A 14,865-nucleotide genomic window follows, 5' to 3' on the forward strand; every position below is an offset into this window, starting at 1 on the left:
CCCTCTTGCCAGTCCCGGCCTGGGGGCTGATGGGCTGGGGTCCCTCAGGTTCACTCCTCCACCGAGGGGGGCATGTGGGAATTGCATTGTTGTCAGGTAACAAGCCATCCCCAAAGTCAGTAGTTTAAAAGAACAAGAGTTTGTTTTTCCTATGAATCTTCAATTTGGGCTGAGTGTGGCAGAGACTGGGCCTCATGGTGTCACTTGGAGCAGCTAGACTGGGGCCGGAGGGTCCCTTCTGAGCTGACACACAGGGCTAGCGGGTGCAGGCCGTCAGCTGGGAGCTGTGCCCACGTGGGCTCTGTGAGCTGCTCGGACATCTTTGAGGCAGGGGGCTGGGCTCCAGAGGACAAGGGGGAGCCTAGAGGTTACAGCAAGTGACTTCCTCCACGTGATATAATTGGAAAGTCACAACGGCTTGCCCAGGGGCAAGGGGTGAGGACATGCATGACAAGGTTCTGGAAGAGCTTGTGGGATGGGAGATACTGTTGCCATGGGAATGGCGGAGTGGCAGGCCCCTCTCGTCCCATCTCACTCCCTCCGTGGACGCTGCCTGGGCGTCCAGATGCTCCGTGCGGCCCTGCCCTGTACCTGAGCCGGCCGCGCCCTCCCTCCTCACCGCGACCCTCCTCCACTCCCGTCCACGCCTGTCCGGCCCACGGTGACCGTTTCCTTCGCCAGGCCCCCGAGTGACACACGCCAGGATAAGGCTGACAGTGCAGGGGCAGTGAGGGTGGACCTCGGTGGCTGCCCGTCCTGCCCCCTGCTCCTTCCAGGAGCCGTCCAGGCTGAGATGCAGGCTCTGGTCCTGGTTCCTGCCTCCTGGTGCTGGGGTTGCTGGCGTGGCCTTGGCCTGCTGGAGCCCCGGCTTCCCGGTTTCCTGGGTCAGCGGTCCGTGGAGCCCGGAGCCTGGACGAATGAAAGAATAACAGCGTCTGCACCAAGGATGCCCACCCTGCACAGGCGTCCCTGCGTGCTGTGCATCCCCCTGCCCCTGGGGCCGGCCACCACCCACAGGCCCATTCCACAGGCAGGAAAGCAGCCTCTGAGAGGGGCAGCCTCTGCCAGGGGGGCACAGCGATGTCACACAGTGCCATTGCTGCGAGGAGGTGCTCATGCCAGTCTCAGCATCGGGCTCCGCCAGCACTCCTTCACGGACACGCACGGGGCTGGCCCCTCAGTGGTGTGGCTGGGGGGAGCTGTCCTGGTTCTTGGCTCCTTGTTTGGAAGAATCCCAAGCAGGGCCGGTGCACCAGGGTGATGGCAGACACAAAGCACGTCCACATGAGCAGTTTTATTGCAAAGCGAAAGTAAGTTCCAGAGAGAGGAACAGGTCTGTCCCCGTGAGTGGCGACGACCCTGAGCTTAACGACACAGTACAGAAAGTATAGCACACTCTCAAGGTCAGTAGAGAATGGACAGTTCCAATAAGGAACAGCGTCATCCCAGGGTTAGGGTCTGTCCTTTATGCTAATCCCTAATGATATGTTAAGCTGGGGGTGGGGGATTCATGTCTTTTCAGGAAAGTGGGTGGAGAGTCCCAGAATCACGTACCCTCCTATATTCTGTCCTTGTGTGGCTGGTTCCGGAACTGTCCTGGCGCTAGGGGGTGTGAGTTTTGCTATGCTAATGAGGGGAAGGTTACCTTTGGTCATAAGCGCCCAGCTTCTGCGCATGCTCCCAGTCAGGGACAGTCAAGTTCTTGCTGTTTCGGTTTCTTTTCTCTGTTTTTATTGGTCCCGACCTTCGGTCCTTGACCACATCCCCCTATTGCCTGCCCTGCCACCTGCAGGTCTAACCACCTGCCCTGCCACCTGCACCCTCTCATCCTGCCTAACGTTGGTGCCACAGATCTGCCCACCCTCCCAGAGGCTGCAACACTGGCGGGCAGAGGGGGTGCCTTCAGGATGCTGGTTGTTCTGAAAGACTGGATGAGGGAGGGGCGAGGTAGCCCTCGGTTTGGCTGTGAGGGTGTGGAGGTGATGTTGGGGGGCTCCTCAGAACCCCCTCTGCGTCTGTCCCCCTCCCCCGGCTCTGGGGGCCGAAGGCTGCTGGGGGCGCCCACCCTGCAGGGAAGGTGGGCGCGGGGGTGAGGGGCACGGGTGGGAGCGGCAGCCTCCCTCAGCTTCCCGGAGAAGTGACTGCAGTGTGAGGGCAGTGCCGTCAGTCAGTAAGGTTGGTGACATGCACCGGGGAGCACGTTTCACAGTCCGGAGGCTCAGCACAGTGTAAAGACGGAGATGTTTTCATCAAGATAGAAAATGAAAACTTGACAAGTAATTTCCAGGCACTTTGGTGGTGAAGGCCACACTGGGGCCCAGAGAGCTGGGCTCTGACGGACGGGGCTGGAGCCCTCCCAGCGGGAACCCAAGGCTCCTGCCTGAGCGCTTCCCTTCCTTACTTTCTCTTGTTGACTTCACTAGATGGGGTAATTCTCCTTAGAGATCAGGAAACTGAGGCACAGAGAAGTGAAGCATCTTGCCAAGGCCCGGCAGAGGGCAGGAGGGCAGGTGGAGAGGGGGGTATGGGCGTCTGCTCCCAGGTCACCCGGGCCTTGTCCCAGCACCCAGACCTTCCTGACCTGGTGGTGCTGACTCTGAGCCCCTGCCTGGGCCTGAGGCCGGGTTGTCTGGCCTCGAAGGGGGGAGGGAGGAGGGGGAGGGAGGAGGGGGCGGGGCCAGGGCCCAGGACTGCAGCTGAGTGCAGGCAGCCAGCCCAGGTTTGTCTCTGGGAGGTTCGCGCCTGCACTCAGCAGACCCTTGTTACCCAACCAGAAGGCTTTTTATGTGGGTTCCCTGGGAAATCAGACATGTCCAGGCTCCCCGCGGCATGTCCCTGCTCCCAGCAGGCTGGTGGGAGAAGCCTTTGCCGTACTTAACACTTGAGAAAAATGCGCTTATAAACAAAACAAGACAAAACAAAACCATCTTATTGTTTTCTCTCCTTCCTTGATTTTAAAAGCGATACACTCTTTGCAGAGATTTTGGAAAAATACAGAAGAGAACAAAAGCCAGTGATGCCATCAGTAAGCCCACCAGCCTGCAGGGCCCCGGGCAGCAACCTCTGGCACGCAGGGGTGAGCTCCTGCTAGCTGACCTCTCTGACCCAGCGTCAGGGCCCCTCGGAGCCACCGTGGGAAACAGCGGCTGGCGGGCCTGGGAGGGCGGCTATTGTCCCACATCCCTCCCACCCCGTAAATCCTTCTCAGCCAGAGCCTGAAACGCTCTGTGGGAAGATTGATGGGGACACTGGGCCTGTCGGCTGTCCCTGGTCTGGGACACTTGGGATTTAATTCCCCGCTAGCCTGGGGGAGGCTCACAAAAGCAGTGTCATTCCTGACCCTGAGAAGGAGGACCTCGGGGAGTTTGGGTCACCCTTCACGGTGACACGGAAGGTCAGGGGTGGCCAGAGGCCAGGGTCCAGTTGCTCTGCCTGGTGGGGAGTGTCTCTGAATGACGAGTGCTTATCTTCCCACAGCCCCGCAGACGCCCTGTCGGGAAGGTTGGGGCACAGGGGGACTCCCTGTAAGATCGGAAGGATGACGGCCACCTTCCTGGAGCAGCCACACCCCGTCCCGGCCTCCTGGCCTCCTGTCTGTGCTGCTGCAGTTTTGGAAGAATCTCCCAGCATTTCAGGGAATGAAAATTTGAACACTGAAACTACCCCACTTCTAGTCTCTGCGGGGGGTGGGGTGGGATTGAACCAATATGCTTATCCCATGGGTGTGGCTGGTGTCGGAGAAAGGGCAGTGACCTTGGTCCTGGCCCTGTGGCCTGGGCCAGTTACTTGTCTCTCCAGCCACGGCCGTCTGGCCTGGGGGACGGGAATGGCTGCTGTGCTGCCTCCCTGCCGGAGGCTCTGCGCCCAGCCAAGAAGGCCCAGCGCCCCTGCCCGGCAGCCTTCAGTGCTGAGAGTCACGACATTCTCTCCCAGTCTCCTTTGCAGACACGTGCTCTCACGTCACCCCACTGGCAGTTCTGCTCGGCAGGAATTCTCGGTCCCATTGGACGGATGAGCAAACAAGGCTCCGAGACTGGAGCGGCTGGCCTGGGTTCCGCGGTCAGGCCTGAACCCAGGTCTGGTGACCCCAGGCCTCACCTCCGGCCTCCTTGTGATCTAATCTGCCTTCTTTGCACCTGCCTGTGGCCTGGTGAGCCCCCAGGGTGGCCACGTGTGGTGGTGGGCTCGCTGGTGTCCCGGCCTGGTGCACGGCAGCAGGGGGCTGTCCCGTGTCCCCTGTCCCATCTCTCATGACAGGCCGCACAGTCATGTCACTGCATGGCTGCTCCGGGTCAGGCTCATTGTCCTGCTGCTCCTGTCCCTCTGCCCCGCCCCACCCGTTCCTAAACTCTGTGCTCCACTGTCCCCAGAGCTCTCAGACAGCCCGGCAGGAGGGCAGCGCTCCTGATGGACGGGTGGGCGGGCTGCCCGTTCAGCTGGAGCTGCTTCTGTGGGCGTCTTTTCTCCCCCTCTGAGGCGGCTTTCATCCCAACAGCGCGCGGCTCCGGGAGGTGTGTCTGTCTGGATGGAACAGCCTCTCGGCAGCCGCACACGCCAGAGGCTGGGCTTGGCGGCACCTACTCTTCTGGCTGCGGGCTCCCTCCTGAGATGGCCTCAGCCACCTCCGGGGATGGCGCCAGGACTGGCCGAGCCTGCTGGTGCAGGGGAGCTCCCCAAAGCCCAGCGGGCCAGGGGCTGCAGAGCAGACCACAGCCGGGCAGGGCAGCGATCTGGAAACGTCACTGCCTCGCCCGGCTGAGATTCCTCTCCGGGCCTGTGGCCCCACGTCCACGGGAGGAGAGGAATTCTCACTCCCTGTTGACTCTTTTTCTTTTCAGATGTGTCGGGGACATCAATTTCTTTATTATCTTTTAAAATATATTTGGCCAGAAACTGTATGTGTGTGTAAGTTACAAGGCATGACGATGACATGAACCTGCCGGGCACTGCTGCCTCTGGTTGTCACGGGCGTAAGGAGTAGCCGCTGGTGGAGAAGGTGGGTACTGGGGAGGTCAGACCCAAACCTAAAACTGGCCTCTGCCGCTGACTGCTCGAGCAGCCTTGGCGAGGTCACAGCTGCTCAGGCCTCAGAGCGTCCCGCCGGAAAATGGGCTCCCGAAAGGTTCAGGGCATCCTTGAGGAGTGTGTCCCGAGACGCCTGCAGAGCTTTTCTGTTTTGGGGAGGTGTCTTGCCCAAAGAATGAGCTCTTGGCCCGTGTGTGCACCCGTTCCTCAGGTGTGTTACGACTCTGGTGCCGGGTGGCTGGGTGGTGTTTGTCACCTAAGCATTTGTAGCTCCCTGCAGGGTCATCAGCCCAGCCTTGGTGATGTCCCTGTCTCAAGGCACCTGAGATTTCTGCTCACAGCAAGGAGGACAGCACTGAAAACCTGCAGGGGCTCCCGGGCTGCGGGGGCTGCCCTGGAGTGTGTCTCCCTCGGTGGCCCTGCAGGGCGCTGGTGGTGTCCGACCCTGCCCCTGCTCCGGCGCTCGCCCTGTCTGCGGCTCAGGCGCTGAGCACAGGAGCGAATGAAGCGCTGCTGGTGGCTGGTCTTTCTCGATGCCACTCCCTGGGCCCGTGCCCTTCGCCGGCCAGCTCCCCACCGTCCTTCAGAGTGTGGACTTGGTGGCCATTCTTTCGCGACACCTCCTTGCAGCTGTTGTTCTGTTCCTTGGGGGCTTGGAGTGTGTGGCATTGGCCATAAATTACACACATCTAGTAATTTTATGAAAATTTATGAACTCCTCTTTTGGCCGTGAACACACAGCTCCTCTTTTCCTCCTCTGGAGCTGTGAGGTTGGTGGGCCTCCCCGGGCTTCATTAATTCCTGGGATGTCGGAAGCTGCTGGGGTAACTGAAGACTCAGACGTGAAGACAAAAGCTGGGGGAGGCTTCCGGGCCGTGCTTGGTGGGGAGCGGGGCACAGCAGGCCCGGGGAGCGGTGTGTGTCCGTGCACCGCACACACTGCAGGGCTGCAGGGCTGAGGTCCACGTGGTGGGAGCAGGTCACCTGGGGCAGGGGGTGGCCACCACCTGGCCCCCCGGGCTGGCCCTGCCTGCAGCCCACCAGCCCTGTGTTCCTGCACGGAAACTTCCCCTCCCCGCACTTCCTTCCTCACCTGTGCGGTTCGTCCTGTGGGTTCACAGCTATGGCTGTCTTGAGGCTTAAAGGGAGGAACGAGGAAGCATGGCCGCAACGGTGGTCATCATGACTATTTTGACACGCAGGTTCTGCCCTCTGGTGCTGGGCTTGGGAGGACCAGGGAGGGAAGAGCCACGTGCACACCAGGTGTCTTGGGCTTCTGGTAGGGAGGCTGGGGCCTGGGGAGTGGGAGGGCTCCGGGGTCCGGGTGGAAGGAAGCCACTGGGTGGCCCACACCTGGCCGCGTCTCCCTTGGCTTTGACCCCAGAGTTGCCGCTTGCACTGTGTGTGTAACTCTTTGGAGCCCCGAGCAGGTAGGGGTGGGACGGCAGTTTTTCTGCTCTTGACTTTGTCCTGAAGTGCTGGCAGAGCGTCTGCACTTAGCACTTGCTCAGGGCCCTTAGCTGAGCCGATTCCCCTCAGTGACACCCCCGAGGGCCCTGGGGCTCTTCCTGTGTCAGTCTCTGCCAATCTGTGTGGTGTTGGCTCTTCAACCCGCCTCCTTGGGACCCTGCACCAAGTGCGGGGCAGGGCTCTGGAGAAGGTCCTCCAGGCCTTCCTAAGGCAGCCCTTTCTGGTTCTGTCTGCATTTCCTCCTGGGCTCGGTTCCCCCAGCCCCCGGGGCTGCCACATGGGTGTGTCTCAGGTTCAGGTTGGACCCGGTTCCTCTCCCAGGCTAAAGCCTCTCGTGGCTCCTCAGGCTAAAGTCTGTGCTTTCTTCCCAGAGGCAGGTCTTGGCCTTCCTGGTCACCCTCTCCTCGCACAGCCTCTGCTGCAGCCCAGCAGGCGGTGGGGTTCTCTGAACTGGGGCCACCGTTCTGTCCCCTGCCCTTGGCTCACACTGTCCTCGCTTCCTGGAACACTTTCTCATCTGCAAGGCCCAGCTTTGTGTGCACTGCACAGTTCCCGCAGGGGCCCGGCAAAGCGCCCGGGCAGGGTCTGGCCTCCCCTGCCGGTGGCGGGGTCTGCCTCGGAGGCAGGCAGGCTGGGGGGCAGAAGGGCAGCCAGGGAGGAGAGGGCTGAGAGCGGGCGCTGCACGGCCGGACACGTTGGTGGCATATTTGTGGCTGCCTTGACTTTGCCTGGTGGCAGCAGAGGAATGGCAAGTATGCGTGCTGTGTAAACACCAGTCACACTCAGGCGCACTGGGGGGTGGGGAAAGCTGGGGCGGGACGTGCGCGTCTGTCCCTGGCCCCCACTGGGGGGGACGCCTGACCAGGGAGCACAGGCGCAGGCCGCAGCCTTCCCTCCCGGAGAGCCGGGTGTCTGCAGAGCAGTGTCAGCTTGCTGTGGTGTCCTGGGCTGGTTACGGGCCGAGCGGGGCTGGGTATGGGATAGGCATGCCTGGCACCCTCACGGGGTGCCCGCAGAGGACCTGGGGCCTGCTGCTCAGTGAGAGGGAAGGTGCCAAGGTCCCCCAGCTCAGGAGCGGTGGGAGCAAGGTTTGCACCTGGCCCTGCCCCGTGCAGCCTGGGGACTTTCCCTCAGACCGCGCTGCACCCGGCTCAGGGCCCCCTCAGAGCTGGGCTCCGTCGTCACCCCAGTGATGGAGGGAAGGGGGGCGCCTGCCTCTCCCCAGGGGGCAGGGCCGGCCGGCTGGGGGAGAGACGGGGCTGTGTGGCTTCTGGACCACTGTGCCAGGACGTCGCAGGGCAGCTGGCGCTGGGGAAGGTGGCAGGAAAGCTGCAAGCTTTTAACTTTCCACCCAGCTTATCCGTTTTTAAAAACCGGGACTCCATATCTGTGTGCTGTGTAGGTTTTCTCGTCGTGCCCCAGCCCCCCTCCCGTCTCTCTGACCCCGTTGGGCCCCGGCAGCCGCGGCCCACCCGTCCGTGATGGCGGCACGCTCTCCATCTTGAGGAATTTGGAGGAAAAACAGATGGTTGTAGCTGGCGACATTTACTTTGCTGTCTGTCAATATTTGAGAGGTTTTATTACTTTGCAGTGCCAGGTTTTAGAATAAATTAAATGGCTAATGGAAATATTAAAATAGAATTAATTTAACTAAACAAATAAAACTGGGAGAGTCAGTATGATTTGTTTAGAAGTTACTAAATATATTTTCAAGTGAAGCCTCAGGGCAGGGAGCAATTCCTTACCCCTTGGGTGGGAGCTTACCCAGCTGGGCTTTCGCCCGCACTTTCTGGGGCTGGGCCCGGGCGGTGGCAGGCAGCAGCCGGGCTGGCCTAGGCGAGCCTGCCCGGGAGCTCCCAGCCGGGCAGGGGGCAGACTGGGCCCGCAGCCCCACCTGTGCCCCACCGGAACCTGCCAAGCACATGTGCAGCGCGGAGCGGAGGCTGGACTCCGCCTGGCACACCCCGCCCTGTCACCCGGTCCCCAAGCACCTGCTCAGAGATTCAGAGCAGAGTGGGCCCTACACCTGCCCTCGTGAGCTCACAGTTTAGGGCGGGAAGCGGAGAAGTGAACCGGTCGCAGGGAGGACACTTTACTGTGGTGCCGGAGACGTGCTCAGGGTGTGTCGGGGAACCTTCAGGACAAGCTTCTTTTTTTCTTTCTTGTAACAAATACTGATTTGGTGCCCATATTAATGCTTTGAGAGAAATATGGAAGCAATTCTTTGCCCAGCAGCACTTGACTGCCTCATGGCCCTGCCTTTTTGCCAGAAACCTCAGCTCCTCGTTCTGCCCCACACACTCCAAGAAGGCGGGGGAGGAAGAAAGGCCGAACAGGACCGCTAGGGCCAAAGGACATTGTGGTCTCAATTGAAATGTTCAAAAAGACAATCCTGTTGGACCTGAAGCTATAAACAAACCCGATCACACTCTCCCCACCCTCCCATTTAGCCACCTATTCTCCACCCGCCTTCCGCCGCCATCCGCTTTTGCCTGGGCATCTACTCACTTCTCCGTCTGTCCACACGGCATCTCTGCAGGCAGTGAGGACGGTGCCCTGGAGTGGGGAGGCTGAGCGCCCCAGGCGGGGGGCAGGCGGCTCTCTCCCTCTCCGGGCTGGACCCAGCCTGTCTGTGAACAATGGCGTGGCTCCAGCTTTTATGAAATCAAGAGAAGAAAATATTTTTGAAAGAGGCCAAACAGAACTTAATTTGTCATGTGGTTGTAGTTAGCAGAGAACACGTCCCACCAGCCTTCGAAGGGCTGGGTGGCTGGGAGGCCTTGCTCTCTGCTCGGCCCGCTGGGCTGACAGCCTTGTCGCCAGGCCTGTGGCCGGGTCGGCTGGGCTGGAGCCCACACGGCACGTCGTGGGTGACGTTGGCCTCCTGCGGCTGCACTGAGGGCAGGATGGAGCCCAGGAACACCTCCCTTTCACAGCCGCAGCCTCTGCACCCGCGGGAGGGCTGGCTCGGGGCTCACATTCTTGGGGAAGGCAGATGTCACCAGGGAGGGGGCCAGGGAAGACGGTGACAGGGACTCCCTGGGGCTCTCCCTCCCTCTCTGTTCCCTCTATCTGCCCAGGTCTTGCCCCCAGAGAGCTGGTGGGGGAAAAGGGATGCAGCTAGGGGAAGGGGCAGGCTTTGTAAAAAGCATCCGCCCATGTCATTAAAAACTAATTCAACAAACACTTTCAAGGCTGTGTGCTGTCCCCCTTGGTGGTGCTGTGATGCACACTCCAGCCTCCTCATGCTGGGGCCTCCGGTTGCTTCGAATGCTGAAAGTCTCATTGTCTCTTAGACCAGGCCCCCAGGTGCAGGCCTGCTGGGTGGTTGTGAGAGCGTCCGCCTTGCACCTTGCTTGCCTGTGCCCTGCACATGCCACCTTGGCTGCCGACAGCCACCCTCAGTGCCCTCAGCCTCCTGCTCCACGGGAGCCCCTCTGACCTCCCTTGCATGCCAGCAGCTTCTGTGTCCACTGTGTCCCGCACCCCTGCTCCCAGAACGGGCTGTGCTGTGGGTCGTGCCCCCTTTAGTGAGGATGTGGCCAACCGAGAGTCCCCCACCGGGGGTCTCGCCGACGGAGCCTATCCTGTCATGGGGGAGAGCCTAGCGTGGCTCTGTGCTGCAGGGGTCCCTGTGGGAGCAGCTCTACGAGCCCCAGAGCCTTGGTTGGGGGTGGTGACATCATGCATGGTGAGGTGACATTGCAGACACCAGAGACCCCACCTATCAGTGGGGAGCCCACCAGGCTGTTACCAGCTCCCTGGAGCCCAGCCGGGGCTTCTACTTTCCCTCTGAAACAGTTCCGGGGTGTCCTCTGCACCCTAACATGGTTCTGAGATCTGCAGAGTCCGGCCGGTGTGGGGGACCCTGGCTGGATGCTGACGCTTGAGGGTGAGTGTGCCCAGGGGAGCACCTCCGTGGGATGTGTGCGTGCTGCCCGAGGCCAGTCTGGCCTCTCCCTCTGTGACCACCCTGCTGCCGTGGGTCTACGGGGCAGTGAGTCTCCCTGCCGGGCACCAAGTGCAGGAGCTAGTGGGCCCCTGCTCCCCCTCCCCCAGCGTCCAGCCCGTGCAGTGCCGCCTCCTGTGGGTGTCGGCAATATGGGGGAGGGGCCAAGCACCTGGCTCGGGGTTCAGGGCCAGTTCAGACAGGCCAGCGCCCTGAGGGGACGGTGGACCCTGGACCCCAACACGTGACCCAGCCGGGTCCGGGGTGTGTCCCTGATGAGCCCAGAGTGATGAGCCTCCCGGGGACTGAGCTCACCCCAGGGGAGAGGGAGTTACAGGCACAGTCCCCGCAAGTGAGCCGGGGGTGAGGGAGGGGAGCCTGGCACAGCTCGGGGGCAGAAGACACTCAGCAGGCCCGTGTGGAGCCCTGAGTCCAGGTAAGCTCCTCCCAGGCCCCCCTCAGAGCGTCCTTGTGCAGGTGCCCTACTTATCCTCCCCAGGGTCTGGGGCCCAGGTCTGCGGGGGTGCAATGCCACCATGGGGCTCCGGACGGCAGCTCCCACAAGTCCGGGAGCAGGGAGGGCCAGCAGCACAGCCATCCCTGGGGAGCCCTGCCAGGGCGGGGGTTCCTGCTCTTGTTCAGTTCCCATCTACACGGGACAGGGGACGGGCCTGGAAGCTGCCTGACAGTGGGAGGGGCCTCGCTGGCCCCACCCTCCCTGGCTGCCTCTCAGGGTCCTCTTCAGCCCCCACCCCCGCTTTTGTTCTTCCCTGTTTGGGACCCAGGGCTCTCCCCCTGCTGCCCTGTCCTAGGGAGGCTGGTGGCCATGCCTGAGGGTTCCCAAAAGCTCTGAGGATGTCGCCCCTCCTGGGAAGCCCCTTGGGCACAGATAACAGGTCTCCTTTGAAAACAACAAGCAACAACACTAAACGATGCTGCCGCAGCTCCTCCCACAGCCTCCTGTTGGCTTCGCTTCCCACAGCAGCCCCACCGGGTACTTGTTACCTTCCCCACTCCATGGAAGAGGGAACCAGAGTCCAGAGAGGTTGAGGAACTTGTCCCGGGCCGCACAGCTGCTTGTAGGTGGAGCTGATTTATGGCTCCGTGATGCTGACCAGGGCTGGCCACCTTCCTTCAGAGCGTGCCCTGGGCCGGGCCGGGCTCAGACAGCGCTCTGCCTCTGGGTGTGTGCTCTTGGGCACATTACTTGACCTTTTTGTGCCTCAGTTTCTTCATGAGGGATGTGGTGTTACTGGGATTACACAAGCTAATGCACGTAAAGTGCTTCCTTCGCCCAGCCCTTGTTGACCTTGTTTGTCCGACTGACTGAGGTTGCCCTTTAGGCCGGAATCTCAGGTTAGCTTCTTCTCTGAACAGAAGGGCTGGGGGAGGTGACGGCTGAGCTGGACAAACAGGTGAGAAAGGCTGGGTCGACACAGGTGGGACACAGGTGCGGGGCTGCCTCCTGTGGGGAGGTTGACCTGGGGCCTGTGGGCTGGCGGGGGTGGGGAAGGGGTGCTGGGGCTGTCCCAGGGGGCCGGGATCGGAGCCCAGAGCTGAGCCTCAGGCCCCGGGGACGGGGGACGGGGCCAGGCTGGGAGCGTGGGGGGCCCCCCGGCAGGCGTGAGGAAGGGTTCTCTTCCCTTGACGGTATCTTGAAATGTGTTACTTGCTCTACTAAACAATTTATTACACAATCCTTTCAAATGATACTTTTTTATTGTTGAAACCATTTTGTTTAAAATAAACAGTCGACCCTTGAGCAACAGGGGTTTGAACTGTGCGTCTGCACTTACACTCAGATTTGCTTCCGCCTCTGCCACCCCAGACAGCAAGGCCCAGCCTCCTCCTCCCCCTCCTCCCCCTCCTCCTCCTCCTCCCCCTCCTCCTCCTCCTCCTCAGCCTGCTCAGCGTGAGGACGGAGCCCTTTGTGAGGGTCCCCTGCCGTGTAAGGAATAGGAAATACATTTTCTCTTCCTTGTGATTTCTTGGCGACGTTTTCTTGCCCGGCTGACTTTCCTGTAGGAAGGCGGCGGAGCTCGTGCTGCCCGGCCGCGCTGCCAGCCAGGCTCTGGCCAACGGCAGGCTGTTCACAGTTACGTTTTTGGGGGCTCAAAAGTCATACATACATTTTCCACTGCTCAGGGGCTGGCAACTCTAACCCCTGTGTTGTTCAAGGGTCAACTGCATTTTAATACTTTTTGTTTAAATTATAGATGCCTATATTAAATTTCTAAATATTATAAAATATATACCTTATATATGAAATATAGTTTCTATTAATGTATTTTGCTTAAAATATATTTCACATATTTTATATGTTTATATTTAAAATTTTTTTGTTTAAAAATTATATCTATTTTACTTTGAATAGATAATACTGAGACATGATAGAACCGACCCCAGAAAAGCGAAAAAGCGCAAGCAAGTGCCCTCTGACCTCTGTGCCCGGCAGCTCACGTCCCTTCCCCGGTACCGCCAGTGGCCGGTTTCTCGCGCTTCCTTCCAGAAGTGTCTGCTCTGCACAGGCCAGTGTGTTCTTGCCCGTCACTCTGCTCACACGCTGCCCCCGCTCTTTCACTCCTCGGCTCGTCTTGGGGACCGATACGGACTGGCACGTGGGGAGTGCCCTCACTTTAGTGATTGCCAGGGTTCCGCTGTGAGGACTTGCCGTATAATCCAGTGAATGTGTCCCTTGTGATGGGCAGTCAGGGTGGTGGCTAGTTAGGGAAACTCACTGTCTTTGTTTGGGATGCTGTCACAAAAGCCACTGGACTGGGTAATTCGTAAACAATAGAAACTTACTGCTGACAGTTCCAGGGGCCGGGAAGCCCAAGACCAAGGTGCCAGCAGAGCCCGTGTCTGCTGAGGGCTAGTGTCTCATAGAGGGCACTTTCTGTGTGTCCTCACTTGGTGGAGGGGTACAGGCCCGCGTACCTCTCCTGATAGAAACACTAGTCCATTCGGGAGGGCAGAGCCCTCCTGCCTCGGTGGCTTCCCAAGGGCCCCCTCTTAGCAATATTACGCTGGTGATTAGGTTTCAACACATGAACTCGGGGGACACCAACATTCAGACTACAGTACTTGATGTGGCAAAGGGACGTCCCCAATCCCAGAGGCCTAACAAGGTGGACAGTCGTTTCTCAGTTGCATAGGGTCCCAGTGGCATGTTTTCAGGTTATGGAGGTATAACTGACAAACAAATTTGGTATATTTCAAGTGTACAATGTGATCATTTGATATATGTACACATTGTGGAACGAGGACCACAATTCAATTAATTAACAGGTTGGTCACCCCCCATTGTCACCTTTCCTTTTCGGTAAGAATGCTTGAGATGTTAGCAGATGGCAAGTGTCTAGCACAGAGCTGTTAGCCACAGTTACCGTGCTGTGCGTCAGATACCCGGGACTTCCCCGTCTTACGCCTGGAGCCTGAACCCTTTGACCAACACCTCCCCGGTTCCTTACCCGGCCCCTGGCGCGCACCATGCACCCTCTGCTTCCCAAAAGGTGTTGCCATCAGCAGGAGGCCCCTCCCCCAGGCTCTGCCATCTCCTCCACTTGGCAGCTTCCGCAGCCACGGGAGCACTGATTGGATCAGCGTAGGGAGGGTTCAGGGCCACTCCCTGGCCCCGGCTCTGTGTGGGGCCCACTGCCTGTGGGGCGGCCAGGGCGAGTCTGGCTGGGTGGCCAGAGGAAAGGGAAACGGTTTGTCGAGCAATTGATCGACAGAGAGATCAATCCTCTCTCCCACTGGCCCTCCCCAGCCTTTGCTCTGACACTGGGCTTCACCCCTGTGCCGGGGCCTGGGAGGGAAGCGCTGAGGGCCCCAGGGTGAGTCAGAGCTCGCTGGGCACCCCCAGCTCCCGAGGCCACTTGTCAGAGGGCTGTGTGGAGGAAGGGGGCTGTGCCCAGGTCCCTCTACTGCGTGATTCCAGAGCAGGGGGTCCTGAGTGTCAGGTGCAGGGACCTGCTACAGGCTGGGAAGCCCAGTGTCAACCGGTGCCCGACACCCTCCCGAAACCAAGGCAGGCCTCCAGCAGAGGGGAGGTGGGGCAGCACAGCTCTGTCCCTCTGTCTTGCTAACTGGGTCAAGGCTGATCTAAGCTAAAAGAATTTGTATCTTGATCCATTTCTGACCTACAAAATGCCCATGTTTCCAAAGTTAATGTTTTCCTTGGGGAAATGGGTTGATAATGCCAGTGTGTGTGCACGAGTGTGCTGGGGGTGGGGGCTCCAGGGCGGCAGAGGGCAGAGGAGACGAGGCTCTGTCTTCGCCTGTGCCTGGACTGGGTGGTAGTTTCTAGTAAATTTCATTTGTGTTACTGAGAATCTAGGCGCGGGAGGGCCAGACACTTGGCCGTGGTCGTCCTTCTGGGGCCAGGGGCCAGGGGGGGCCCGGGCAGTCCTCCACCCCCC

General features: G+C 59.9%; 1 protein-coding gene across 1 annotated transcript; it reads right to left on the minus strand.

Annotated features, from left to right (window-relative positions):
- Positions 1-341: 341 nt before the first annotated feature.
- Positions 342-9,094, minus strand: LOC123643517 (translation initiation factor IF-2-like). Its single transcript, XM_045559079.1, has 2 exons — positions 9,004-9,094; positions 342-909 (listed from the first exon to the last, which is right to left on the minus strand). The coding sequence occupies exons 1-2, from the start codon at positions 9,024-9,026 to the stop codon at positions 369-371; spliced, it is 564 nt and encodes a 187-aa protein (XP_045415035.1). The 5' UTR covers positions 9,027-9,094; the 3' UTR covers positions 342-368.
- Positions 9,095-14,865: the final 5,771 nt, after the last annotated feature.

This window comes from Lemur catta, chromosome 8, assembly GCF_020740605.2.
Source record: "Lemur catta isolate mLemCat1 chromosome 8, mLemCat1.pri, whole genome shotgun sequence".
NCBI classification, from domain to species: domain Eukaryota; kingdom Metazoa; phylum Chordata; class Mammalia; order Primates; family Lemuridae; genus Lemur; species Lemur catta.